This window comes from Typopeltis vanoorti, chromosome 9, assembly GCF_054136105.1.
Source record: "Typopeltis vanoorti isolate ZY-2024b chromosome 9, IOZ_Tvanoo_1.0, whole genome shotgun sequence".
Taxonomy (NCBI): Eukaryota; Metazoa; Arthropoda; class Arachnida; order Uropygi; family Thelyphonidae; genus Typopeltis; species Typopeltis vanoorti.
Genome location: NC_143557.1, coordinates 145343044 through 145370263, shown reverse-complemented (window position 1 = coordinate 145370263; position 27220 = coordinate 145343044). Strand labels below are relative to the sequence as shown.

Genomic DNA, 27220 nt, shown 5'->3' with positions numbered 1-27220 from the left:
ACCAGAGTTTAATCCTACCAGATATATGGAAGACTTTAATTAGATCAATAAACACACAAGAAATGAACTTCAGTGAAAACTACAAAATGCATCTCAACAAGTAAATCATGTATCCGCGACATGCATATTGTTTCACGCACACTACTATTTTGTTATTAAAATAGAATTGTCAGTTAACGTATAGCTTGTAATTTTCATTTCTTTGCTTTCCTGATTGTACCCTGAAGAAGCTGACAGCACAAGCCAGCAAAACTAGTTGGTAATTAAATAAGTTATTCACCTACACTTGACCAATATCTAAATAATAGTTAATTTTCATTAACTAATTCATTAACTATATCATTAACTAATTCTCACAACATCCATATAGCATAAACCTATTTTTTCTAGTCATTATATTCAGCAACATCAGCACACCATCCCTTACAAAAATCCAGTATCTAAATCACTGCTGTCAAAAGCTCACATTGTCTATTCTTCAAAGACATTTCTACTAGGATACAAACCTCTACCCTCAATGGCTATAACCAAACTCTCATTAATAAAGTTATCAAGCATTTTTTTTTTAAATTCTATAAGAAAATATGACTCCACAGGATTTCTATTCCATATGTTACTTTGTACTTCAGAGCACATCTAAAAAATTTCAACTTGAAGCCAGATACAAACCTATCAACCAAATCAGCCTATTTGTACCTTCTCCTAAGCATAAAACTCCCTCTTGGCTATTATCTACCATTTGTAAAATTCCATGTAATTATAAATTATCCTATTTTAGATGGCTCATCCTGCTTTAAAACTTATTTCTGAACACCGATTTCATATCCCTGATTAAATGTAATATGTCCACCATTGCAACACATGGAATTAATAACGTTAGTCATAGGATCCATTTGAATGATGCAAAGTTGTTAAATGCCACATAAGTGTCTACAAATATGAACACCTTTTCAATGAATTGCTGAAGTTCATCATCCTAACATTATCCTCAATGGCAGACAATGCTCAAAATCTGAGAACCTATTATCATCAACTATGTCTCATATATATATATTATTAAGAGAGACTTCCAGGGGTCCGGGATTCATCGAGAGAGGCCACATACCACATGCACCAGCTATTATACTTGTACTTGAATTCATTAACACTGATTGTATACACAACATCCAATGGCAATCCATTCCAATCACACACCGCTCTATGAAAGAAAAATCTAGACCTCACCCCTTTCTTAGCAGCATTCATTCTCAGCTTCCAAGGATGCTCTCTTGTCCTTCCTCCACCTTATATAATATAAAAAATTCCATCAACTGAAATCCTGTATGAACCCCCCCCCCACTTTCAAAAGTCTAAGTCTCAATCATATCACCCCTCTTTCTCCTGTATGCTAGTGTCTGCAGTCATTTTTAACACTCTCCTTTGCACTCTCTCTCTCTCTCCACTATATCAGAATCACAACGGAAACCAGACTTGCACACAATAGTCCAAGTGAGGTCTTATCAAGGCCTTGTAAAGAGGCAAAATGACATCCTTATCTTTACATGTCAAAGTTCATTTCAGCATTGCAATTATCTTTTGAGTTGTATTTGCAACCTTCGTTACATAGCCCTGAACTTCAACTTCCTATCTACTAACACTCCAAGGTTCCTATCCTGATCAGTTTCTTCTAACATAATCCCACCAATATAACATGACATTGGATATCTAATCATGTCAAAGTGAATGACTTTACATTTACTGACATCCATTTTCCCATGCCCACAATTCCAGCCTATTCAAATCATTCTGCAAGTACTGCATATCAGCCGTGTTCCTAATTACTCTACCTATCTCTGCATCATCAGCAAACAGCTGTATGTCACCTATCAAATCCTTCCCAATGTGATTAATGTAAAAATTGAATAACAGTGGACCAAGGAACGAACCCTTGCGATACACCACTGGTTATCTTAAATTTTGAAGACTCACATCCCATGTATACCACTTTTTTGATATCATCAGTCAGTCAGCAATCCTCTTATCCATACTAATATTTTTTTATCCAAACCCATATTCTCCATTTTATGCAATTCATTTATATTTATTTATATATATCTACTGTATATATAAAAAGATAAGCCAAAATTTGAAACGTTTTTATGTCACTTTTTTTGTCTTACCAGCTTACCAGTCCGGAGCTCGGGAACAGAGCCTCCTAGTATATATATATGTGTGTGTGTGTGTGTGTGTGTGTGTGTGTGTGTGTGTGTGTGTGTGTGTGTGTGTGTGTAATGGTCTGCAAACTGCACATTAAAAGATAGCCACTATTTAAATATGTAGTTTTAATTTTGCTGTAACTGAATTTTTCATTGTTTTATTTTTTTATATATATTTTTATTTATTTTTCATTATATTGTATTTTTACAGAGTCTGGAAACCCTGCTCTAGAGCCAAAATATGGAACTTTTTCAAGCCACTTCAAGCCTCCAATAAGCAAGGCAGTGGGCTCACACCGGAGAATATAATTCATTCATCTCCCATCTAAAAGACAATCATGCAAACATCCATGCCCACAGTGGGATTCAAACTCGCAACCTAGGGGTTGGAAAGCAGATACACTAACCACTCGACCCACTAGGCCAGTGAAGTGTTAACATGAAATATTAACAAAATGCACATAACATGTGCCTTATGTTAATACTTCATGGATAAACTATGCAAGAAATTATAAACTTCAGAAAATTGTTTAATTTTGATTTAAGGATTTTATGACTAACAGACATGGGCAAATTGCAGCTTCTGAGGTTGTTTGCTGTGGCTCTCAAGGCAATTTTAGTTTTTATCATGTTTATTATAAAAGACAAAAATTCATTTTACATATATAATATTTTACATAGACATATTTATGTCTGTGAAAAATGTATCTATATTTATCTATATTTATATTTAATATTACAGCATTCTATATATTCTAGAAAATATCTTGCAGCTTGCATCTGAGAAATGTCCTATGTGGGAAGCTCATGAGACTGAGAAACTTCACCACCTCTGCACTATATGTTCAAGAATCATATTTTGCTTTGATATATTTGCTAAAATTTGTTGAGAGGGTGTCATTACACTACATATTCAAGAATCTTAACATTGCACTAAATTATAACTAGGAAAAATGCTCAAATTATAAGTAAACAAAGTTACTTTGTCAGAGCTGTGAGAGCCTGAATCCTGAAAGTTACATTTAATGAGAGAGAATAAAGACAAGAGCACTGACTTTAGACTGTTGATACAGCTTATAGATGGCACTAAAACAGAAAGAATAATTTTAGTTGAAGAAAAACAGTTCTGGCAAAACAGCTTTGATCATTTATAGTAATCAATGATTAAAATAAGCTTACCTTTGGAAGCAATATATCAAATCCATCCCTCAGCTGTATTAAATCCTATACACCACACAAAATGTTAAAAAATGTATAAGGAATATGAAATAATTATTTGATTCACAACAAATAAATATAAATAAGAACAGCAATAATTAAAGATTAGGGGGGGAAATGGTCTTTTAGATTTGAATAAGACAATACAGTCATGAAGCAAAGATGAAAATTCATAAGAACTAAAGATGTAAATAAAAAATTTTAGCATTACTATTTGTAAAACATATTTTGCATATCCCAAAAGTATATATCATAGTAAAAAAAAAGAGATGAAATCCATGGTAGAAGGAAGTCAAAATTTATGTAGCCAATAAATGTTCAGTGTATTTGGCTCTAATTACATCAGAAATCTCCTGATATGCATACATAAGAGGTGTACAGGATAATATGACATTATAAACAATTTTCATAGATCTTTGTCTTTCTCTGGATGATCTTTTTCATGCCATCTTGGCAACAAACATCCATTTTGCTAACTTTTTCTCTCCCATTAGATTAATTCTGCTCACGCATGCTTGAATTGGCACTGATAGCAATATTATTTTTAGCATGATACTACCATTGATACCAATCTGTTCATTTTTAAAATTTTTATCAGAATTCTCATATCTACTGTATCTACCACATCCGTATCTCCACTTGCTGCCTCGCCCGTGATTTTGATGCTGTGCAGATTTGTATGTTTCTTGAATCGTTCAAACCATCCAGCACTAGCTTTAAATGTTCTTAAGAACATTTAAAGAATTTTCCTGCCTTCATACATACAAATTATTTTCAACTTCTGCAAAGGTCTGCAATTACTTTTCTTCTAAAGTAATTGCAGACCTTTGTTTTTTAGATTTATTACCAGTGCATTTGGTTTTGCATTTGCATTCCATTTTAAGGATAAAAAAAAACTAGCAGTGATAACAAGTGACTGAGTTAACCGTGTGAGGCATCTACTACTATACTGCAATAAGGCTGTCAAAGACACACCTACGCAAAGCTGCAAACTTGTTCATACATGCGAGTAGATTTATTACGTAAATGCGAATTTACGTAACTCGTGTGTTACGTAACTTGGGGTGTAACTGTGTTCATAATTATTTCACAGATATGATTTCTTGATGTGATCTTTATAATGTCTGAAAGAAGAAAATGTAGTGCTGGCAATGTAATAAAGAAACAATGGCCGTGAAGATTGATGTAATCAATCACTCTAAAAAGGTTAGCCAGCAACCAATATCAGTTAAGTCTTGGATATTCCTTGTATAAAAGTAATGATGATATAAAAAAATAAAATAAATAAAATTTTCCAATAATTAAGGAGAATGTTACAATTTCACAACCTGAAGAGACAACCACAAAGTTATTTGCAGACCTATAGTATATTTTGTATGGTTAGTGAGCTAAGTATTTATTTTCTATTTTATCAATTTTATATATATTTTTGTATTTTTAATTTATTTTTTACAAAGTCTAGAAACTCTGCTCTAGAGACCAAACATGGAAATTTTTCAAGCCATTTCAGGCCTCCAATAAGATAGGCAGTGGTCTCACACCAGGCAATGAAATCACCATCCATCTAATTTAGATTCAGGATCAAACAGTATTGTGTAGCTTTGAGTTTATAAATAATTCAGGAAAAAAGTGAACAGTCTTTTATAACATCACAAACAAGAACAGGGAGGAGTTCCAATGTTGAATATTTTTTTATTTCTAGCAGAGATTTGTTGCTAGTTGTTAGGTGGGAGCCAATTTACTTAACATAAGTGATGAGTTCAGACAAAAAGGCAGCTCATAATTTTTAAAAACAGCCAATATTACTGAGGAAGGTGGGTATACTGGCTCACCAAGTATTTCATAGAGCCTAGTTTCATGGCTGAAACTAGGCTCTATATAACAAAATGCAAACACCATCAACATTCCAATTCCTGACAGGTGCCCCCCATGAGAGGGTGTATAGGATATTATAATAGTACTATATGAAAAGTTTACATAATTACCAACTTCCTATCTAGCAATTTTTCTCCAGATTAATCTGATATCTGTTAGGACTCTGATAGAATCAGATCTTACATTTCCAGTCTTCTGAGTCACCTCTTAAACACATCACCTAGATCATGGTCTTCCTCTGGCTGTATTTTCTACCATCGTGGCAAAAAAAAAAAAAAAAAAAACTTGTTTTGCTAACCTTTTCTCTCCCATTTTCTTCAAGTGACATACAACTTAGATTACGCTGCTCATACATCCTTAATGCTAACAGGTTCCTCCCTAATATCCTCATTTTTAATATGGTTCTGCCATTGATGCCATCTGTTCAGCCCCCTAATTTTTCTAAAAACTCTCACATCTGTGATCTCCAGTCTTTGATCAAGTGTTTCATTTCTAACTCAGCTATCAGATCTGAAAGTTAAAATTTGCTTCAACACTGTCTTGTACACAGCTAATTAAGTTTTTAATTTCCCTCTTATTGTTTATAAACTATTCTGTTGACTTCCTACCATACCAGCTTTGCTAATTCTTTTGCATAATTCCATATTTAATTTGCCATCTTCACTAATGACTGCACCAAAATGGATGAAATGCTTTAATTGTTCTATAGGCTCCAAACAAGGTAGGTGGACAAGGCTTGTACTCCAAGATGCAGTTGATGGTTTCAGTGTTCATGCCATTTTCATAATCCTTCTCTTTGTTGCTGATTTTCATACTGAATTTATTACAGCTGTTATTGAATTTAGAATGGAAACTAAATTTCATTTAATTTAGTTTCCATTCAATTCTGTGCAAGGTATCCAAGGCATGGTCAGTTAGACCTGACTGACAACACTTATGGTAGCAGATGTATTTCTTATGTTCTTCTAGGCAGATCTCCCGGTTTGACCATAATATAAGTTGCAAGAACAAGGAACTTTTTTAAACACCTGGAATAGAGAGAGGAGATAAAGGATCCTTGGGAGAGTGGATGAGGATAGCTACAGTTCTTAAATAGTCAACTGCTGCTTTACAACTCAAATATAGACTATGTATTGCTAGATATAATGAACCATTTATGCCATATATAATTGTAATATTTTGAAAAGCTTTTCTCTAGGCATCCTGTCATGTGCTTTTTTCCAGATCTATAAAAATTAAATACAGATCATATTCTCATGATTTCACAACTATGTGTCTTAAAGTGAAAATCTGATCCAACAACTATTATATAAATCAAATGGATATTAAATTCAGCATTATTTCAAAGCCGAATACAGAAACTATGAAAGTTTTGACCAGAGAGCTTACAGGAATATGCTCGCCAGCATTTAGAGGTTGCCCTAGCATGGACCTTATAGGAGACATGATCGCTGCCCAAGCGTCCATATATTCGCCTTCTATTGGTCCATTTGGATAAGGTTTCACTGGCCTGGCAGCTGTTTTGAACTGGTTGGTTCTCCTCAGAGACCAGGCAGAAACCTTAAGAGAGCAAAAAACTCTCGTTTTTGAGGAACTCAAAGTGTCAGGGAGGTGTATTTTTCGTAAGTGAACTCTTGGTCAGTGAGTAAAGTATTTACTAAAATAAAGAGCCAAAAGGCTTCATTCGGTGATGCAAAATTATATAAATCAAGTGGATATTAAATCCAGCATTATTTCAAAGCTGAATGCAGAAACTATGAAAGTTGCTGGATTTAATATCCACTTGATTTATATAATTTTGTATCACCGAAATGAAACCTTTTGGCTCTTTATTTCAGTGATTTAACAACTTTTATTTGGATCGAACCCAGCTTATTCTTCTACAAGTGTCCATTTCACAATTTTTTTTCTTGCAGACAACTTCACCACATGCTTACCTGGATGAATAAATGTTATCATCAGACTTTGCGAATAGATTGTCAAGGTTTTGAAAGAATTCTTGTTTACTCTAATTATTTCTTGAATCATATATACACATTTCAGTTCATACTGTTTTTAAAAGTTTGTTACACACTTTTAATTTTAATATGATGTTCAATTTTAAACTACTCAAAAACTATATGTCATCACTTCCTATTTCAAATCCTCTGTACATTCTTGTCTTGAACCAGCATGAGGTTATCACTATAAGTAATACAGTAAATGAGACATTTCTTATATCTTGTGTCTTCTCTCTCTCCATGTGAATTTGTGCACATCTTTATGCTGGAACATGGTATTATTAATGACTAGTCTATGCCCTGAACAGAAGTTCAACAGGTACTTACTATTATTATTTGCTTAGCTTTTAGCTCTTTTCTCCAAATTTTTCTGAAACATTTCTAAATGTCTGATATTTATTTCCCACTCTGCTCATAAGTCTCCAAACAAAGACCAACTTTCCTTTTTCTTTGTTTTGCTCTCCATGTGAATTTGTGCATACCTTATGCTGGAGCATGAGGGCACTAGAATAGCATATATCACAAACTGTGTTTTACAGTTAAGTCTTTTATTTTAGTGAATATTAGTAACATTAGTTTATTTTTGGTTATATCTTAATTATTTTAGTCTGTAATATTGTGTGTGTATGTTTGTGAAATATGATACAGGATATCATTTAGAAAGAGTTTTTTGTGGTTGTACCGATGCATACAAGGAAAACAGCAGCCAAGGCTTCCTTGTTCATTGAGCTTAGCATGAGGGATTTTGTACGATGTAGTGTATGTTCTATGTATTCATTGCCATGAGTAAATGAGTTATGGTACAAAAGCAAGAATGGAGAGAGAGAGTTTGTTGTAAATGTTTCATGTGCAAGTGCAAGAAATGCGAGTCATTTAAAAAGGAGGAAAATGAAGTGCTGAATATTAACAATGTAAGGAAAGATAGCAAAGGTGTTCTAGTGAATGTGGAAGTAGTGAATGATAGTGCATGAATCGAGAGCAAAGAAGTGGCTGAAAGGAATGTGGGAAATGACGTGACGGTAAGAAGAGAAATAGCATGCTTACAAGTCATCCTTCACAGTAAAAAATGGAAGCTAGGGCAACTGGAAAAATGATAATTTGTTACAGTAGGCAAGAGAATGAAAAATAAAGTGAATGGGAAAAAGAATGAAAGTGAGAGAAACTGGAAATAAGGATAAGGTATCATATGAAGATTCAATGATAAGAGGTCTACTTAATGAGAAAGTGATGAAAGCATATTTTCCAGATGCAAAGATCAAGGATGTTAGTGAAGCTGTTAGATTGCAGAAGGGAGAAGAGAAAGAGATAATTGTCATGGGAGGAATAAATGATTTAAAAGGGAAGAAATATGCAATGAGAAAAGATATACGAGTTGGTTAAATAAGCAAAAATGAAGAGTAATGAAATAAAGATTGTGAGTCTGCTGTGTTGGTATGATAGGATAAAGTTGAGAAGGGCCATGACTGCAAATGAGTCAATCTGTGCAGGAGAAATGGTGTGAAGTTTATAGAAGTATGGAGTGAAGTTGATGGACAAAAGGAATTATATGGAAAGTTGTAAAGGAGTGTTTGAGAGAAGTAATAGACTGAATACCTAGTCAGGAAAATAGTGGGAATTAAATAGATGAATACCATCATTAAGCAGGAGCTACAAAAAAAATTGTGCAGGGAATTCTAGGAGAAAGGTGACCAGAAGGCACATGCCAGAAGGGTAACCTGTGTGGTAAGAAAGACAAAAGCAGAGTACAAAAGGAAATTAGCAGTGCAGGATAAAGATAATCCTGAACAGTTCTTCTGATATGTTGCAAGTAAAAGGAAGAATGTTTATGACAGAATGATTTTAATGAATGCCAGTGGTAGGAAGGTAACTGAATCAGTCAAAATACTAGAATTACTAAGTGAACACTTCTGCAAGAGTATATCATCCAGTGGAGATATTGCAGTAATGAGAGAGGCAAAAATTTATATGGGAACTGAGATAAATGAAATGGAGGTGCATAGCATATTACAGAACCTTGTTGTTAGGAAATTGTCAGTGTCTTTGACCACATTGTTTAATCTAAGTCTTGGCTCTAGGTTTATCCTAAGGGGGAAAAAAAGGGGAAAATAGTTCCATTGCATAAAAGGAGGTTCCAAGACTGATATAACAAATTTCCGACCGATCAGCATATCAGGAGTTATTGGCATCAAGGTATCGGTGAAGTTGGTCAAGAGCAAATACAGGCACGGATAGATGGAAATGGAATACTGTGTGGGAAGGGGAGACAACATGGTTTTGTGAAGGGAAGGTCGTGCCTCAGTAACTTGCTCATGTTTCATAATACAGTGATACTCTGTGACACAGAGCTCTGTTCTTGGGCTGCTATTATTTAATTTGTATATTAACAACATAGGAAAGGATCTGTATTCAGTTGTTTGACAATGATGCAAAACAGGGTAGAGCAATAGTTAATAAACACATGATTGTTAACATTTTGCAGGATGATTTGGATAGACTGGCAATCTAGGCTAAAGAGAATGGATGTCAGTTTAATGCAGCAAAGTGTAAGGTTATGCATTTTGGGGGTGAAAAGATTACCAGCTGTGTACTACACTAATGGAACTGTACTCCATGAAATATAAAGCCAAGGATTCAGGTGTGTTAGTGGATACAAAGTTAAAACTTCAGAGGGCATATTGCAAAAGTGGCTAAAGCAGCTCATTGGACTGCTTGGTTACTGAGAAAAGAATACCCTGATGAGCAAAGGCAAGTAGCTTACTTTACAGAGCCTGGGCAAGACCCCCCCCCCCCCATCTTGACTACTGAGTGCAGATCTGATCACTCAGGTTTCTTTGGAATGAAGTGGAAATGAAGAGGATCTAAAGAACTTTATGAGGACTGGTTGAAAATTTGGGGGTAACAGAAATTGGTAGACAAGCAGAAAAGGAGTGATATGAATGAGACTCAAATTATTGTAGAGTTTTTACAAGATTAATACATAGGAAATTTTTCAGAACAGGTCTGGTGGTGAGTGAAAAACCTTTGAAACTGAGAAAGAGTGTAATTAGGAGTGCTGGGACTAGATTTTGGAGTTAGATATTTGAAGAAATTGTTGTTTAGTGAGAGTTTGTAAGTTGTGAGTGCAAAAACAGAGAAACTAGAAATACTGGGTGGGGGAGTGGGGTATCAATAATGTGTCTAGCTACTCCTGGGATAAATGAGCATGTGTGTAGAATGATTATAAAAATGCTGAATGTGATTTCACAGGTTTCCGATTCAAATAGGTTGGCAATGACATATATACAAGACAGTGTCCAAGCCAATTTTAACTTATGGACCTGAGAGATGGGTTAGAAACATAACACTTGACCAAAGACTAGAGACCACAGATGTGAGAATTCTGAGAAAGATTAGAGGTGTGAACAGATGGCATCAATGGCAATATCATATTAAAACTGAGGATATTAGGAAGGAACCTGACACTGTTAGCATCCAGGAATGTGTTATATAGCTAATCTCAGGTGATATTATATAGTCACTTAAACAGAATGGGAGAGAGAAAAGATTAGCAAAACAAGTGTTCTCTGCTAGATTGGCAAGAAAAAGACCCAGAGGAAGACCAAGATATAGGTGGATTGCTGCAGTAAAAAGTGCCTTAGAAGACAGAAATACAAGACCATCTGATAATGTTGGAATCTTGACACGAAACAGATTGATTTGGAGGAAAATTGTAGATAGGAAGTTAGTGGTGATGTAAGTTTTTTCATGTAGTACTATCATAATATGCTGTATACCCCTTGAGGGTACATGTCAGGAATTTGATGATGATGGTAATGACATTACACAAGGATAATTGTGGATCCAAGGGGTTGTTGAAATGCATGTACACAAATGCCAGATGTATCAGAAATAAGGAAAAGAAGTTTTAGGCATTGGTCAACTCGACCTGGTCACAAATTATAGGCATTGAGAGATCTGGTTGACAGAAAATTATATAGTTACTGGGATAGAATGTAAATGGTATTGTATTTTTAGCGAGGATAAAAGGAATATGACAGGAGCTGGATATTGCTGATGACAGCTGAAGAACTACAACCAACAAAAGTTAATGATTTAGGTATGGGGGAGATTGCTGTCTGGTGTGAGACAGAGACCAATATGACAAAATAGATTGTTGGGTGCTGCTGCTGATGTAGACCCATGGGTTGGGGGGGGGTCCACAAGAAGATATGTCTTGTATCAGCAGATTAGCACAATGAGTGCAAGGCGAGCAATTATTATAGACAACTTTAAGTATGGAGAAAGAGACTGGAGGGAGTAAAGGGGGACACATCAAGATGAAAGTGGAATTTATACAGTTGCTAAGGGAAATTACCTGAAACAACATGTTATAGAGGAAGCCAGGGGTTTGAGAGTGTTGGATCTGGTAAGAGCATCAGAAGATATACTTATAACCAAAGTAGATGCTCTGCCTGCAACTGCTGAGTGACCATGCAGCCTTGTTCTAGGAAACACCAAACTTGTGGAATTCTTTGTGAAGAAAGGGTTTATGTTGAACTATAATATACAACTGGTAATTAAGACAGACTTAGGAGGCATCTTAAAGCAGTGCCACAGCTTGAGAAGCTACAATGAAAGAATGTCAGTAGTGCACTGGAAGTGGTGACAGATCATTTGAGGAAACAATATCAGATGGCATATCCAAGGCAGGAGGAGAAACTAAGTGGGAATCAAGTAGATGAATACAGATATAAAGCAAGGGCTGCAAAAAAAAAAAGAAAATCATGATGAGCAGTACACAGTGCAAGCAAGAAGGGCAACTAGTATGGTAAGAAAGGCCAAATCAAATTATAAGACAAAATTAGCTAGGCAGACCAAAGCAAATCCAAAAGAGTTTTTTTTCATTATGTAGCAAGTGAAAGGAAAAATGACTATGACAGGATGATTTTAAACAATGCTCATGGTATGAAGATGACAGGCAAAAGAAATAATTGAGTTGCTGAGTGATCATTTTGCAAAGATATATCATTCGGGTAAGACCCGTGTAGCTCAGTGGCACTAGGCCACCCGTGTAGACTTAAGTTCAAGTCTAGTCGCCGAATGGAGGAACTTTTTCTAAGCCTATCTTCAACCAGTTCCCAAGTTAGTCGATCTTTGGCACAGGCAGGCAGGTTTTTTCTCACTGAAACTCAGGTCTTTCATCTGTAAACACAATAAAATCAACCGCAGACCCCACATTATTTCAGACAGTAACATATCCTGTTAGGGTTAGGTACTAAAAGATGTTACTGTCTGAAATAATGTGGGGTCTGCAGTTGATTTTCTTGTGTTTACAGATGAAAAACCTGAGTTTAAGGGAGAAAAAACCTGCTAGCTAGCTTGCGTTTGCCCATCTCTTCATCGGTGCACCCTATAATTAGTGATAGACATAGGCCAGCTATCTCTGATTGGTACCAGTGGAGACTGAACTGTCCACTCTGTCTCCAAAAGCTAGATAGGGTTTAAAGGCCTTGTCTACTCCCTATAAGGGAATAAAAGGTGTTAGCTTATTTTTTTTTTTTTTATATCATTCAGGTGAAGATCAACCAGTTCCCAAGTTAGTCGATCTTTGGCACAGGCAGGCAGGTTTTTTCTCCCTGAAACTCAGGTCTTTCATCTGTAAACACAATAAAATCAACCGCAGACCCCACATTATTTCAGACAGTAACATATCCTGTTAGGGTTAGGTACTAAAAGATGTTACTGTCTGAAATAATGTGGGGTCTGCAGTTGATTTTCTTGTGTTTACAGATGAAAAACCTGAGTTTAAGGGAGAAAAAACCTGCTAGCTAGCTTGCGTTTGCCCATCTCTTCATCGGTGCACCCTATAATTAGTGATAGACATAGGCCAGCTATCTCTGATTGGTACCAGTGGAGACTGAACTGTCCACTCTGTCTCCAAAAGCTAGATAGGGTTTAAAGGCCTTGTCTACTCCCTATAAGGGAATAAAAGGTGTTAGCTTATTTTTTTTTTTTTTATATCATTCAGGTGAAGATTTTACAGTTGATGTGACAGAGTTGCATATCAAAATTCAGGTAGATGAACAGGAGGTGTTTAGCATATTGAAAAACATCAATGTGAATACAGCAGTGGAACTGGATGGAATGTCAGCCAGTGTACTACATGAATGTGCAAGAGAAATGACATTGCCTCTGATGAAGTTGTTCAATCTAAGTCTCAGCTCCGGCAGGGGTCCAGGGGAAGGATAAGATAGTTCCATTACATAAAGGTGGCTCCAAGACAGAGGTAGCAAACTACAGACCAATTAATATATCAGGAGTGATTGTTACCATATTGGAAAAGTTGGTTAAAGGTAAAATCCACCCACTGTTGGATTTTACCTTTAGGTATGTAATACTCTGTAGTGGGCAGCACAGCTTTATAAACAGCATGGAAAACTATTACAAAAATTGGAGCAAATGGGAATGGATATGTTGCTTGTAGCATGGATGGCAGGTGGCTGTCAGACACCAGAGAGTAGTATATGGTGGAGTGGAACATATGAGAATGGGAGTGACTAGTGGAGTACCTCAGGGTTCTGTGCCACCACTCTTTAATTTATATATCAATAATATAGGGAAAGATTTTAAGAGGGATATTCGGTTGTTTGCTGATGATGAAAAACTGGAGAGAGAGCAATAGTTGATAAAGATAACGTAGATATCCTGCAGGATGATTTAAATAAATTGGAATTGTTGGTAAAGGATAATGATTGTACTACCAATGTATAATATAATATAATACATTATATTATATAATATAATATAATGTACTACCATTGTACTACCAAAGGATAATGTGTTGTACTACCAAGTGGTCATTTACACTTGGATTCACTGATAGTTTTTCGGTATATACAAAACTCATAGATTCGTAGTTCTCGATCCTAGAGTTTTGCTTATTGGCAGTTGAACAACAAGGGATTTGTATCTCCTTAATTATTATAAAGGATAATGATTGTCAATTTAATGTTGCAAAATGTAAGTTTATACACTTTGGGTTGAAAAGGTTACATATTGCGTATCACATTGATGATAATGGATTTAGGGAAATTGATGAGGCTACAGACTTGGAGGAAATGATGAACAGAAAGTTGAAGTTCAGAGGACTTACTGCAAAAACTGGTAAAATAGCTAATGGAATTACTTTGATGTTGAAAATCACATTAACAAGTAAAGAAATTTCTCTTTATAATGCTATGATGCAGCTGCTCCTTGACTACTGTGCACAGATTTGGTCACCTGGGTTTCTTGGTAATCAGGAGGTAGTAGAGAGGATTCAGAGATGAGTGACTATGACAGGTCTCTGGAATGCTCGCTATAAGGATAGTTTGAAGATGTGTGAGTAACAAAGTTTGATTGAAATGCGGAAAAGAGGGACATGATAGAAAGTCATATTGCATTAAAGGGGTTTTATAAAATTGATGTAAAGAAAATTTTTCAAAATATGACAAATAGGGAACTATGGATGATCTGCACAAGATACATAAGAAAGTGGTTAGTAGGGGCTTTTTTTTTTTTTTTTTTTTTTTTACCACAGTAACAGCACAGCGATAAAAAATACTGACAAGGAATGCAATCAAGAATACATATTCATACTTGAAGTAGAAAAAGCCATCAAAAGCATAAAATGCAGAAAGGCAGCTGGAGTAGTTGATATTTGACCAGAAATGCTCAAGTATGGAGGTATAAGTCTTACAGTGGCTGCACCGCATAGTTCAGAAGGCCTGGGACGAATGGACGAGAGCTACTCAGAATATGTCAGAAGATTAGGAATGGCTAAAACAACAGTCAGAGACTTGTCTAAAATCTCAAAGGATGGATCTATTACACTGAAACAAAGTTGAGGATTTTGGATGATGCTGTTTTTCCAACAGCAACTTATGGATGTGAGACTTGGAGCCTAATGAAGTCTGATAGGAAAAGGATAGTTGCTTTTGAGATGTGGTGTTACAGAAGGCTGTTGAGGATATCATATACTGAAAAGCAGACAAACAGATGGGTGCTAGAAAAGATATCTAGAACTTTATGCTAGAATTTTAAAACTCCTTAAGAATAATGAAAGTCGAAATACTTTGGACACATTGAAAGAATGGAATGAGGATGATGAATGAAAGATGGATGATTGCATGACTGCTTGTGTAAGTACTTCCAGTGTGTGTGTGTTTTCCTATAAACAGCATTTTCTTCAGTCTGTCACTCCAGGTTTAGTTCTTGTTTTTAAACTCTTATTTCTTTCTTTATTTTTTTTAATAATATTTGTAATTGATTCTACAGTTCATCTCTGAAATCTGCTCAAATGTGATTCTTCTTAAAACTTTTATGCATATTTTTCTTTTCAATATGTAATTCATTTTTATCATGCTCAAAATGATTCCTATTTTAAATCCTCTTTTATAGCTTTGTGTCCTGAATTAGCAACATGAAGATATTGCTGTGAACACAGAGTCAATGAGACTTTATCTTGTTTTGTGTGTGTGTCTTCTCTCAATGTGGATTTGTGCACATTTTTAAGCCAGAACATATACCATCTGATTAAAAATATCTGGATGCCTGCTCATCTCAACCTTCACTCTAACATGAAAAGAGTTTTTCCGTGTATAAGACGATACTTTTTTCTAAAATTTTCAGACCAAAAATTGGGGGTCGTCTTATACATGGGGGGGGGGTAACTGATTGAGAGACCTGCAATTGTCATGGCGAAACTGTCGGTACCTTGTCTCCACAAACAGGCTTCCGCCAATCACTAGCCTTTGTTAACTCTATTGATTAACGTCACTGATGGCTGATTCTGAATAAACCATCAGACTCTGAAAGCATTCATACGTCTGCAACTCGTTGGCAGGGTAAGTTAATGCATTAACAATATTTTGAGCACTAGCCCATAAAAATGTCCAAAAATAAAAAATGATTGTCATGAGTGATGCCTAATTTCTTAGTATGTATCTTAAAAATATTACCTAATTACTAAATATGCTTTGAATATTTAAAAAAATATCAAATCTATTCTGTTTTATGTTTAAAATATTGATTTTTTAATTTTGGGTTCGAAAAAGTAGGGTTCATCTTATACGTGGAAAAAAAGGGTAATACTAAGTTGATCCACCTTTTCCTGCTATAAGAGTCTTCAATCTTCTGGAAAGGCTTACTCCTAGAGTTCGGTAATTCTAATTGCTACAGTAATTCCCATCCATTCTTCCAGAAGAGCCTTAGTGAGGTTGGTAACTGGCTTGTAATCGGTATTCCAAAATTCATCCCACAGATGTTTAGTGGGGTTGAGATCAGGACTCTGTGCAGGCCAGTCAAGTTCTTCAATACCAATCTCATCAAACCATTCCTGTACAGATCTCGTTTTGTGAATGAGGGCACTGTCATGCTGATACAGAGAAAAGCCTTCCAACTGTTGCCATAAAGCTGGAAACACAGAATTGTATAGAAAGGGAACATCGTGAAGAGCACCAAACAACCATGCCTCTCAGCTAGCACAACACATTGTCAAGTGTTAACATTCTTCTGGCAACTACTAAATGCAGCTTTGTTCATTGGACTGCCAGATAGTGAAGTGAAATTCGTTTTCAGTGTGTGCTTTAGAGTCCAACAGCAAGTTGTTGTATACCACTCCAACAGATGCTTGCTTGCCTTTGCTGATATTAGGCTTCTATGGCTGCACAGCCATGGAAGCTTGTGTTCTTCAGCTCCCTGTAAACAGTTCTGCTGCTGCCATTACTTGCAGAGTCATTTCATAATTTGATAGTGAATGCTTCAACTGCAGATAGGCAATTTTTTTGGCACTATGCACTTTAGCATTTGACAGTCCTGCACAGTGATTTTATTATTATCACTACTGGATAGGCTTATGTGTTTGTCAGACATGTTGTAATAGATTTCATGGTATGATATGAACACAGATAGATAAGAAAATAACTACTTATTAACTTAAAAGCTAACATTTCTTTTTATTTATTAGTTAATTGGTCAATTTATTTATTAGCTTTTAAGTTAATAAATAGTTATTTTCTTATCCATTTGTGTTCATATCATACCATGAAATCTATTACAACATATTATCACTACTATTATTGTACTGGCACCTCTATGGAGTCTGAAGACTCATCGCAGGAGATCCAAACTATCCACACAATCTATCATACCTCTCCTTGATTCCAATAACATACAAATCACTCACAACTGACTCTGGCAATCAATCAACATTTCAAGCAAAAAATCTGGTCCTTGCACCCTCTACTAACCACACCTTTATTCAACTTCCAGGAATGTCATTTGTTCTACTTACAAGAGTGGTTCCATAAGTTTCCAGCCTAACTTTTAGAGGTGATAAGAAGAAAACAACTGTCACTTTCCAACATAAGCTACTTCAACACTTTTCACATCTCTGAATTAATATTTCAATGCCATTGAAAAAATAGTCTGTACTTTTGTCTGCAAAATGCCTAAAGCTGCATTTTTCACCTCACTGTCATCTGCAAATTTTTTTCCTTGAAGGTCTTTCTTCAGTTCTGAGAAGAAGCAGTAGTCACCAGGTGCTAGATCTGGACTGTAAGGTGAGTGTTCATCTCCTGGAAGCCACAGTCCTTCACTGCAGCCTTGGCAACAATAGCAGTATGGACTGGAGCATTGTCATGAAGCAGGCAAACACCATGACTCAGCTTTCCTCATCTCTTCTCCTTTAACACCCCCACCAGCCAAGGTGGATAAATAGTGAGACCGAATTGCACTTCTTATACATGTTATTCAACAGGTGTTACAGAATTGTATCAAGATTTAGCTGAACATCAATAGAAGTCCTGGTCGGTTGGGGTTAAGGCGTTGTGCAGTTTGTGCAGGAGTGAAGCATAATATTCTGCATTCACAGTGGTATTCCTTTCGTTGAAGTCAATCAAGAGAATTCCCCAGCAATCTCAAAAGATTGTTGCCATGATCTTTTTGGTGGACTGAGTGACCTCAGCTTTTCTCGGCAGTGCTTTGCCTGGTTTGCACCACTCCATGGATTTCCTTTTTGGAAAGAGGGTCATAATAAAGGACCATGATATCATACCCCAGTGACAATGGATTCCAGCACTTCTCTCTGATTCCCTTAGCAAAGTTCAAAAAACTTGTGGGAATAGGTCACACGATGCTCCTTCTAAATTAGAGAGAGATGTCGGGGCACCAGCCTCGCAGTGACCTACGTCATGTGAAGCGTCTCGTGAATGATATGAAAGGCAGTTGTGATACAAAGCCCCAACCTTGCTGAGATTTCTTAGAGCTTTAGTTGTCTATCATTGAGCAGCAGCTCTTCAATAGAGAGACATTTTCTTCAGTTATCACTTCCACAGGTCAACCATCACAAGGATCATTTTCGATTCTCTCTCTCTTCCAAGATGAAACTGTTTAGCCCAGTCCTTCATGGTGGTGTTAGATCCTGAATGGACGATTTTTAGAAATTATTCATTCAGAATCTAACATAAGAATTTGGCTAACTCAGATAATACCTGGTTGACAGCACACAGTTCTGAATTTATGTTGCAAAGGAATTTGTATAATAACATGTAAATCGTACTAAAAAAAAAAATCTTGTAGTTAAAAGTTAAACTGAAGGATTATAGGATTAGTGACATTTTAATAAGGAAATTGTAGTATAATCTTGTCCCATTAAGCTGTCTTAAACTTAACAAGTCGCCAAAGAAGTTAAGAGTACGAGTGCAAAGGTCGAGTTACATACCCACGTATCAGCCGTAATGCCACCAGCTACAACGTACGAGGAAGATGACGAAAGCGGGAGTCCCGAGAATACGACACCTAAACGGCAGCTAGGACTTGAGGATCACCTGAAGGGCATGAAATATAAGCGGAATGCATTCGATAATGAGGGGCTTTTTCCGGGTTGTTCCCGACTTCACTTCGAGGATTCCTGACTAGCAGACGGAGTAGGGACGAGCGAGAGAGAGATCTCCCACTCGAGTAGGAGCAGAGAATGCACTGTATCAAGGCAATGAGAATTTCGAGTCCGGGAAGAATGTAAAACGGACGGCATAGTCGTAAGCCCATAGCGGAAGCTACCAAGGAAGGAGGCCCCAAAATACACGCGGCCATTAACAGACCTTCGGAAGAAAAAGATTGGGTAAAGTAAAGACCTTTGTTGTATGTTTAAATGAAACAGAATTTAATGTTAGATCATATTAAGTGGACATTTCATAGTGGACTATAATAAGGATTTGAATTTTTAATTCTGCTAAACAAAGGAATGTCAGGAGTGAAACTTTAGCTGCATGCAACTGAGATTATATGTGAATTTGATACTTTGTAGATGATTTATATCAGAATAGTTATGGGTTGAGAAATGTATTTTAATGTAGCAAGAATCAAGAGTTTGATTTAGAATAACATAGTTAGCTTGTTTTAATGTTGCATAGATTGTAAGTAATTGCCAAGTTGATCTATGAGTGTTTTCTTAAATTAGTATTGAGTAACTAACTTAGTAAGAGATTTTGTAAAGCTTAATATCCCATTTCAATTATAGTTGTAAAGTGAATTTGTTCCAATAAACATGTTTTATTGTATATGCCAGATTCGTGCTTGATTCGAGAATTCAAATTACCACTTGTAAAAAAATTTCGAACCATAGTGGGAGGGAAGTTAATGAGAGTATTTGAGTAATAGATTTATTGGTCACGACTGCAATTAGAACCAGTATCTATTTAGTGCATATTAGAATGAATGCCAATTAACCTAGGAATATTTCCCTGAATTTTGAATAAGCTCATATTATAGGACTCTGGCTGGCGCAGCAATAAAAAATAAATTTGCTAGTGTCCGAAAAGGAAGCATTCCTAGGTAGAGTTGATTAGGGCATTATTAAGAAAGCAAGTTAGTATATTAAATAACAAACGAAAGTATAAAGTGAAAAGGAAGATGTAACAATAGTGCAGCGAGTAGGATTTTAGATGAGTAAGGTTTGAGTAAGTAAGAAGATAAATAAGTGCAAGTGAATAAGAAAGAACAAAAGAAACAAATAAGAATGAGTATAAAGGAAAGATATAAGATAAATATAATAGAGAAAAACCACATATATAACAGTGGAATATGAAGAAAAAGCTTCCCCATAAACACCATCCAATTATTGTGAAAAACTTTATCACAGTACAGTACTCAATTCTTAATATTACATCCACTTAGTATACTACGTGTTAGTCAAACAAGTGCCTCCAACTGAATGACGCAGGTAGAGAGTTGCAACTGGTACACTAACCTCCCCATAAATGGTGCTATCTGTCACACATGCTATATTAAAATTGGCATGAATTTTCTATGTCAGGCCAGAAACTTTTGGAACCTACCTCATATCTACTTATTAATGTGTTCTTCAATAACCAGGTAATCTTGTGAGCTATCTTAGAAATATGTGCTCTAAACTTCAACTGTGTCTACCACCACCATCCCTAAATCCCTAGCTTTATCCCTGGCTATTGAAAAACACACTAAAAAGCAGAAATAAAGAAGTTATTCCCCTTTATAAAGCCTTGATACATCCACATCTCAATTACTGTGCTCAGGACTTGTCTCTTTGCTTGGGGATGAAGCAGTGGTGGAGAGGATTCAGAGGTGCACAACTAAGATAAAGAGCATTCTGTGGAAAATTCTCTAGGAGGACAGATTCAGGGTGTGTGGACTGCAGAAGTCAGTTAATAGGCAAAAAGAGGGAATATAATAGAAACTTTATAGAATTGATGCAAGAGAAATGTTTCAGCACTTATCTAGAGAGATCATCACTGAAAATTTGAATAAAGATGTGGTTAGTAAAGGCATGAAGACTAGATTTTTTTTTCTTGGAGAGTTGTAAATGAATAGAATGGATTGCCAGAGTCAGTTGTGAATGCTTTGTCTATTAATGGGTTCAAGAAGAGGTACGATAGGTTGTGTGGATAAATTGGATCTCCTGCAATGAGTCTATGGCGGTGCCCATACAATAATAATTTAAAATTTGTAATAATGTAGTCAATAACTGAATTACATCCTCTGGCTGACCATATATATTTATGTATTTTTTTATGTTTAAATACTGAGTTCATTATTCACATATTATTATAAACAATAAAGTCTCACACAGTTTGTGTTCATTTTGATTACATGTATCATCACCAAATCTCCTTATGTTGGTTTTATATTTCCTGTTTCCTATTCTGGCATTTAAATCTCCTGCTAGTAGAAAATAGTCTGTTTTATTTGATTTATCTATGACTTTCTTCAGTTCTTTGGAAAAGGTTTTACTGTCTTCTTCTTTTCCCTCTTCTGGTGCATATGCTCCCATTATTGTTATGTGCGTTCAATGTTTTGAGTCTAATTTCTATTAGTTTTTCAGTCCAGCGTCCACACACACACACACACACGAGGGGCGTCTGAAAAGTTCTCGGCCTCGACCACAGAGTACCAACTTAAAAAATTTTGCTATCAGCAAAATTTTTTTTTTAAGTTGGTACATCTGTCATAGGTATCCACAAGAAATTGCAAGTCATTCTATCAAATACTTGTACAAAGTATTTTATAAATTCTTTGTAAATTTTACAAAGAATTTATAAAATTCTTTGTAAAAGAAGGTTTAACGCCAAAAGAAATTCATTTGAAGTTCATAAAAGTTTATGGGTACTCTTATCTTTCGTTTTCGACAATCAAGAAATAGGCTGCCGAGGTTAAACATCGCCACACCAGACACATGAAAGATGTCCAAGAAGTGTAACAACACCAGAAATCATTGAATAAGTGCATGATATGGTATTGGATGACCGGCGAGTCAAAGTGCATGAGACTGCTGAGACTATAGGCATTTCAAAAGAGCATGTAGGATATATTTATCATGAAGAATTGCAAATGAAAAAGCTTTGTGCAAGATGAGTGCCACGCTTGCTCACAGCAGATCAAAAATGCACTCACATGAAAATCTCTGAACAGTGCTTTGAGTGTTTTAACAAGAATAAAACTGATTTTGTGCATCAATTTATTACTATGGATGAGACTTGGATTCACCATTACACACCAGAATCCAAACAGCAGTCAAAACAGTGAACAGAAGTCGGTTGTTCATTATTCACTGCCTGATACAAGACTGCCATCCTGCATACTGAAGGCCTGAAGTGCTTTGAAAAGATACATTTGGTCTCTAATATTAGTAATCATGGCTAGGCACTAAAGTGCTATAATTAAGAGCTAAAAGTTTAGATTAAGTTTTCACAAAGGTTGGAGTTTTTTGTGAGAATTCAACTAAAACCGTGTTTTATATACTCTATGTCATTTGTCTCATCTCTTGCCTAATCTTCAACAACTCGGCTTTCAAATCTTGTGTCATTTTTTACCATCATTCACTCTCTTTATTTTATCACCGTCAATGCCACTTGCCACCTTACTGTAGTCAATGCATTCATAATCCATACCAAAACAGATATGGTTGGAGGTGGTGAGAGTAGATATGGAAGATTGTGGAGTAAATAAGGAACTAGTTTCGAAGAATGAATGGAGGGAAAGAAATTGAAAACAAGCTGGGGCCTAGCCTAACCTAGCTATTTGGGATAATGGCTCAGGAGAAGGAAAGGAAAGCAACATGCTCTTATTTTAAACCTGCAGAAAGTTTAAACTTGAATTATTACTGCAACATTTAATAATCTAATAATTTCCAAATAAAGCACTAATAATCAGTGCTTTTTGGGAAAAATACAAAAGGAGAAAATACACAGTACACAATGGTACAGTGTACCAGTACCTTTAACAGTGACATGATTGCAGTACATTTAGAAATCTGTAACATTCAGAAATTCTTTAGTCCTTAATTAGTATGCAAATAAGTTTAGTTTTTAACATGTTTGCTGCCACGCTCCTTGGGCATAGTTTGTTACCACACACCAAGCACTTTCACTTCTACAAGGTCAGTACAAATTATCTCGTAGATGGCTTATCAGACAGAATTTTGTTTCATATGCCAAATACGAGTAACCTCGCATCACCCCCCCACCACCACCACCTATGTCTTACATGTTCTGACGATTGTGTAACTTGAGTTCAGAGTCAGTGACATTCAGCGCAGTAAGGTTTATTGTGTCCAGTCTTACAATTATTTAAAATTATCTAAATAAACACCTTCAATTACGCCATGGCCAGTAAAAGAAAGCTTACTGATGAAGAATTAGAAGGTTATGCTAATATGAGTGATGATAAATGGAATGAATTATTTGGTTCCGATTTCGAAGATGATTATAATCCAACAGACGACTCTAGCAATGACTCAGATGATGATATATCGTATATAAATATATGTATATGTTGAAAAAACTTCAAAAAAGTGCTTTATTTGCATTAATAAATACACAGTCTACGCAACAATACCTCTTATAACATACTATACTTTTGCTGAAATTATTTTCCTTCTACCTAGCCCCCAGACTTGCTCTCCACTTTGTTCACAATCCAAGGGTCCAAATTAACGTGCTTATACTATGGGTTAACTCATGCTTGGCATAAGAGGTCGGTAATCTACATACGAGTATATTCATAGTTGGCTTGTGAGACTCATATACCAACTACAAATATACTCGTAGTTGGCAGCGAACGTATTAATGAAATTTGCAATTTGCATTTTCATTATGTATATAGTTAAAATATTTGCTATGTAACTTTATTTTTTATATAAAAGTTTAATTAAAAACTATCATATATATTTAATTTGTTTTTATATACCAGTACAACAATTATTCTTAACACTTAATTGCTGTTATACACTTAATTTGTTATTCTTATTCAAAATTTAAAATTTTTTCTGCTAGCAAAGAATAAGTACAAGCATTTACTGTTTTACAAAAAAAAAAAAAAAAAAAGTACTGCTAATCTTAATAATTCAAGCTTCAAGAAATAATGTGTGTTTAATTCAGTAGATTAAAATACAATAACTTACAGTATTATCACCAACATAACAAGAAGTAGCACCGAGATGAATAATTGGAGCAGCTTTAGGACACAACATGGCAAATACATGAACATGTGCCATCACATCATGACGGGTAAGCTTTTCTTCATCAGCAGCAGCTTGAAAATCAATGTGGTTAATATTACGCTCCATTTCTTCTACCTGTTCATCTGTGATGGTTAGTCCTAAAGACTATCAGAGGAGTAATTTTTATACAATTAGTCCAGTTTTGTTAATTTTATAAAAGAAATAACAGTTATTAGTCTCAATAATTTTGCAATTAGGAAAATCAATTATACCAATAACAGAACTTAGCTGTCATGGTTGGCCACACAGATGATATATACTTTCCAACCAACCAAAAAAGCTATGGAATGGAAATTTCCACAGCTTGAAAATCAATGTGGTTAATATTACGCTCCATTTCTTCTACCTGTTCATCTGTGATGGTTAGTCCTAAAGACTATCAGAGGAGTAATTTTTATACAATTAGTCCAGTTTTGTTAATTTTATAAAAGAAATAACAGTTATTAGTCTCAATAATTTTGCAATTAGGAAAATCAATTATACCAATAACAGAACTTAGCTGTCATGGTTGGCCACACAGATGATATATACTTTCCAACCAACCAAAAAAGCTATGGAATGGAAATTCCACTGTGAAATGTGAATGTGTTGGATGGGATATGATTTTCACAACCAAGTCGGAGACTACCATTTTGCTTACTAGAGACTTTCCCCCACTGAAAGTAATGTGATATGTTACCATATTTAATCCCTAGAACATGGTTCTCAGATTGTTGTTCATTTTATTTTATTCATATGACTAAGTATAATAATATAAGTTGCTGTTTTATTTTTAATTCCCTGTTTTTTAAGAACATATACAACATACTCTTTGTTTAAACAAAGGTATTAAAATGCTCTTGCATTATAACATGTATCTGTATAATAATTAACAACTAATTGTATTTATTATCATCACATCACCATGGAAGTATAAGAGCGATGGACTGCATCTGAATAATTTTGGAGTGAGTCATTTGGGAAGATTTTGGGAAGATATATACTTTCCAACCAACCAAAAAAGCTACGGAATGGAAATTCCACTGTGAAATGTGAATGTGTTGGATGGGATATGATTTTCACAACCATGTCGGAGACTACCATTTTGCTTACTAGAGACTTTCCCCCACTGAAAGTAATGTGATATGTTACCATATTTAATCCCTAGAACATGGTTCTCAGATTGTTGTTCATTTTATTTTATTCATATGACTAAGTATAATAATATAAGTTGCTGTTTTATTTTTAATTCCCTGTTTTTTAAGAACATATACAACATACTCTTTGTTTAAACAAAGGTATTAAAATGCTCTTGCATTATAACATGTATCTGTGTAATAATTAACAACTAATTGTATTTATTATCATCACATCACCATGGAAGTATAAGAGCGATGGACTGCATCTGAATAATTTTGGAGTGAGTCATTTGGGAAGATTGCTGCTAGAGGCAAGTGTAAGAGCGATGCAAACAAGGTATTAATGGAAATCAAAGACGTGAATGAGCAGGAGAATGGACTAGTTGAGACTGATGTGGTTGTGAATGAAGAAGAGAATGTGACAACAGGAAAGCAAGTTGGACAGGGAAACAAGTGATGATGGCAGGACTGTGTGATGCTCAATATGAGGAGAAATTGAAGATCTGTGGGATACAGATATTCAATTTTATACAGATCTACAGAAGCTGGTTGATTGGACAGATAAGGAAGGATATGAGAGAGACATATACTGTATTTGTCGGCGTATAAGACACACCCTTTTTTTGTACACATTTTTTTGGAAAAAAAGATTTTTTAGATCCTTGGCAGAATCTTCCTGATTCTGCCAAGTTCTTATAATTTTCTCAGTTGGGGTGGCCCAAAATGCCTCTCTGCAGCCCTGTTTCCATGTTCTTTAGCACACACGATCACAAGTAGCTTGTATGCAATATGGAAGCAATGTTGACGTTTTCAGCCATCATAATTTGCCAAGAAATTTAGAGAAAATTTAATGGCAGAAATTTATCACTGTTCACAACAACCGTGACAACAATCGGAAAGTTTAAATGAACAGGAATACAGCTATGATCGCCGATGAAAGCGCATGTGCATCCACTGAACTCTACGTAACTGGAATGCTCTCAGACACTGCAAGGAAGCAAGAAAGAAATTGCGTAACTCGGAACAGAGAAAATTTCCAGAAATGAAAGTAATAAAAAACTGAGTATCGACGTACAAAACACGCCTTGTTTTTCAGACCTATTTTCAAAGGAAAAAAGTGCGTCTTATATGCCAGCAAATATGGTAAGTAGCTTAGAGGGATTTATGGGATTGATGTGGACGAAATATTTCAGTGCATGAATAATATGATGAAAACTAGAAGTCATCCATGGAAACTGAGTAAGAATGTAGTTAACAAGGGAGTGAAGATTGAATTTTTTTGCTTGGAGAGTGGTAAATTGAGTGGAATAGATTGCCAGAGTCAGTTATGTATGCCTTGTCGGTGAATGCCAAGGCAAAATATGACAGATATTGTCCAGGTATTGATAAGTGTTGATTAATTATTTATTTTTTTAATTTATCCCACACAAGAGGTACAAGAACCTATAGCACATCAGTGCTGTGTGTCAGGTGCAAAGGAGGGCTGAGAAAGAGGAAACCTATTGACATTCTTCATAAAGAGCTGTAAATTGAAATTGTTGTGTAAGAAACACATCATGAGGAAGGCTGTTCCAGAGGACAGAGGTAGAAGGAATAAATGAGGAAGAGAAGCAGGTTCGATGAGTCTGCAGTTATATTGTAAATGGATGTTTGACTGCTCTTGTTTTTACAGACCTAACAAGTTGAAAAATGATGTTTACCAATTCAGTGGAGCAGTGACCATATTGTAGAAGAGACACAGAGCTGAAACACTGCACCTGA

General features: G+C 35.5%; 1 protein-coding gene across 1 annotated transcript in view; it reads right to left on the bottom strand.

Moving 5' to 3' along the window:
* Window positions 1–27220, bottom strand: part of Adsl (adenylosuccinate lyase) — a 219023-nt gene that overhangs the window by 184252 nt on the left and 7551 nt on the right. The window contains exons 2-3 of the mRNA XM_090397737.1: window positions 24243–24446; window positions 3375–3419 (exon numbers count right to left, since the gene is read on the bottom strand). Coding sequence (XP_090253863.1) covers window positions 3375–3419; window positions 24243–24446 — 249 coding nt within the window. The remainder of the gene's footprint in view (window positions 1–3374; window positions 3420–24242; window positions 24447–27220) is intronic.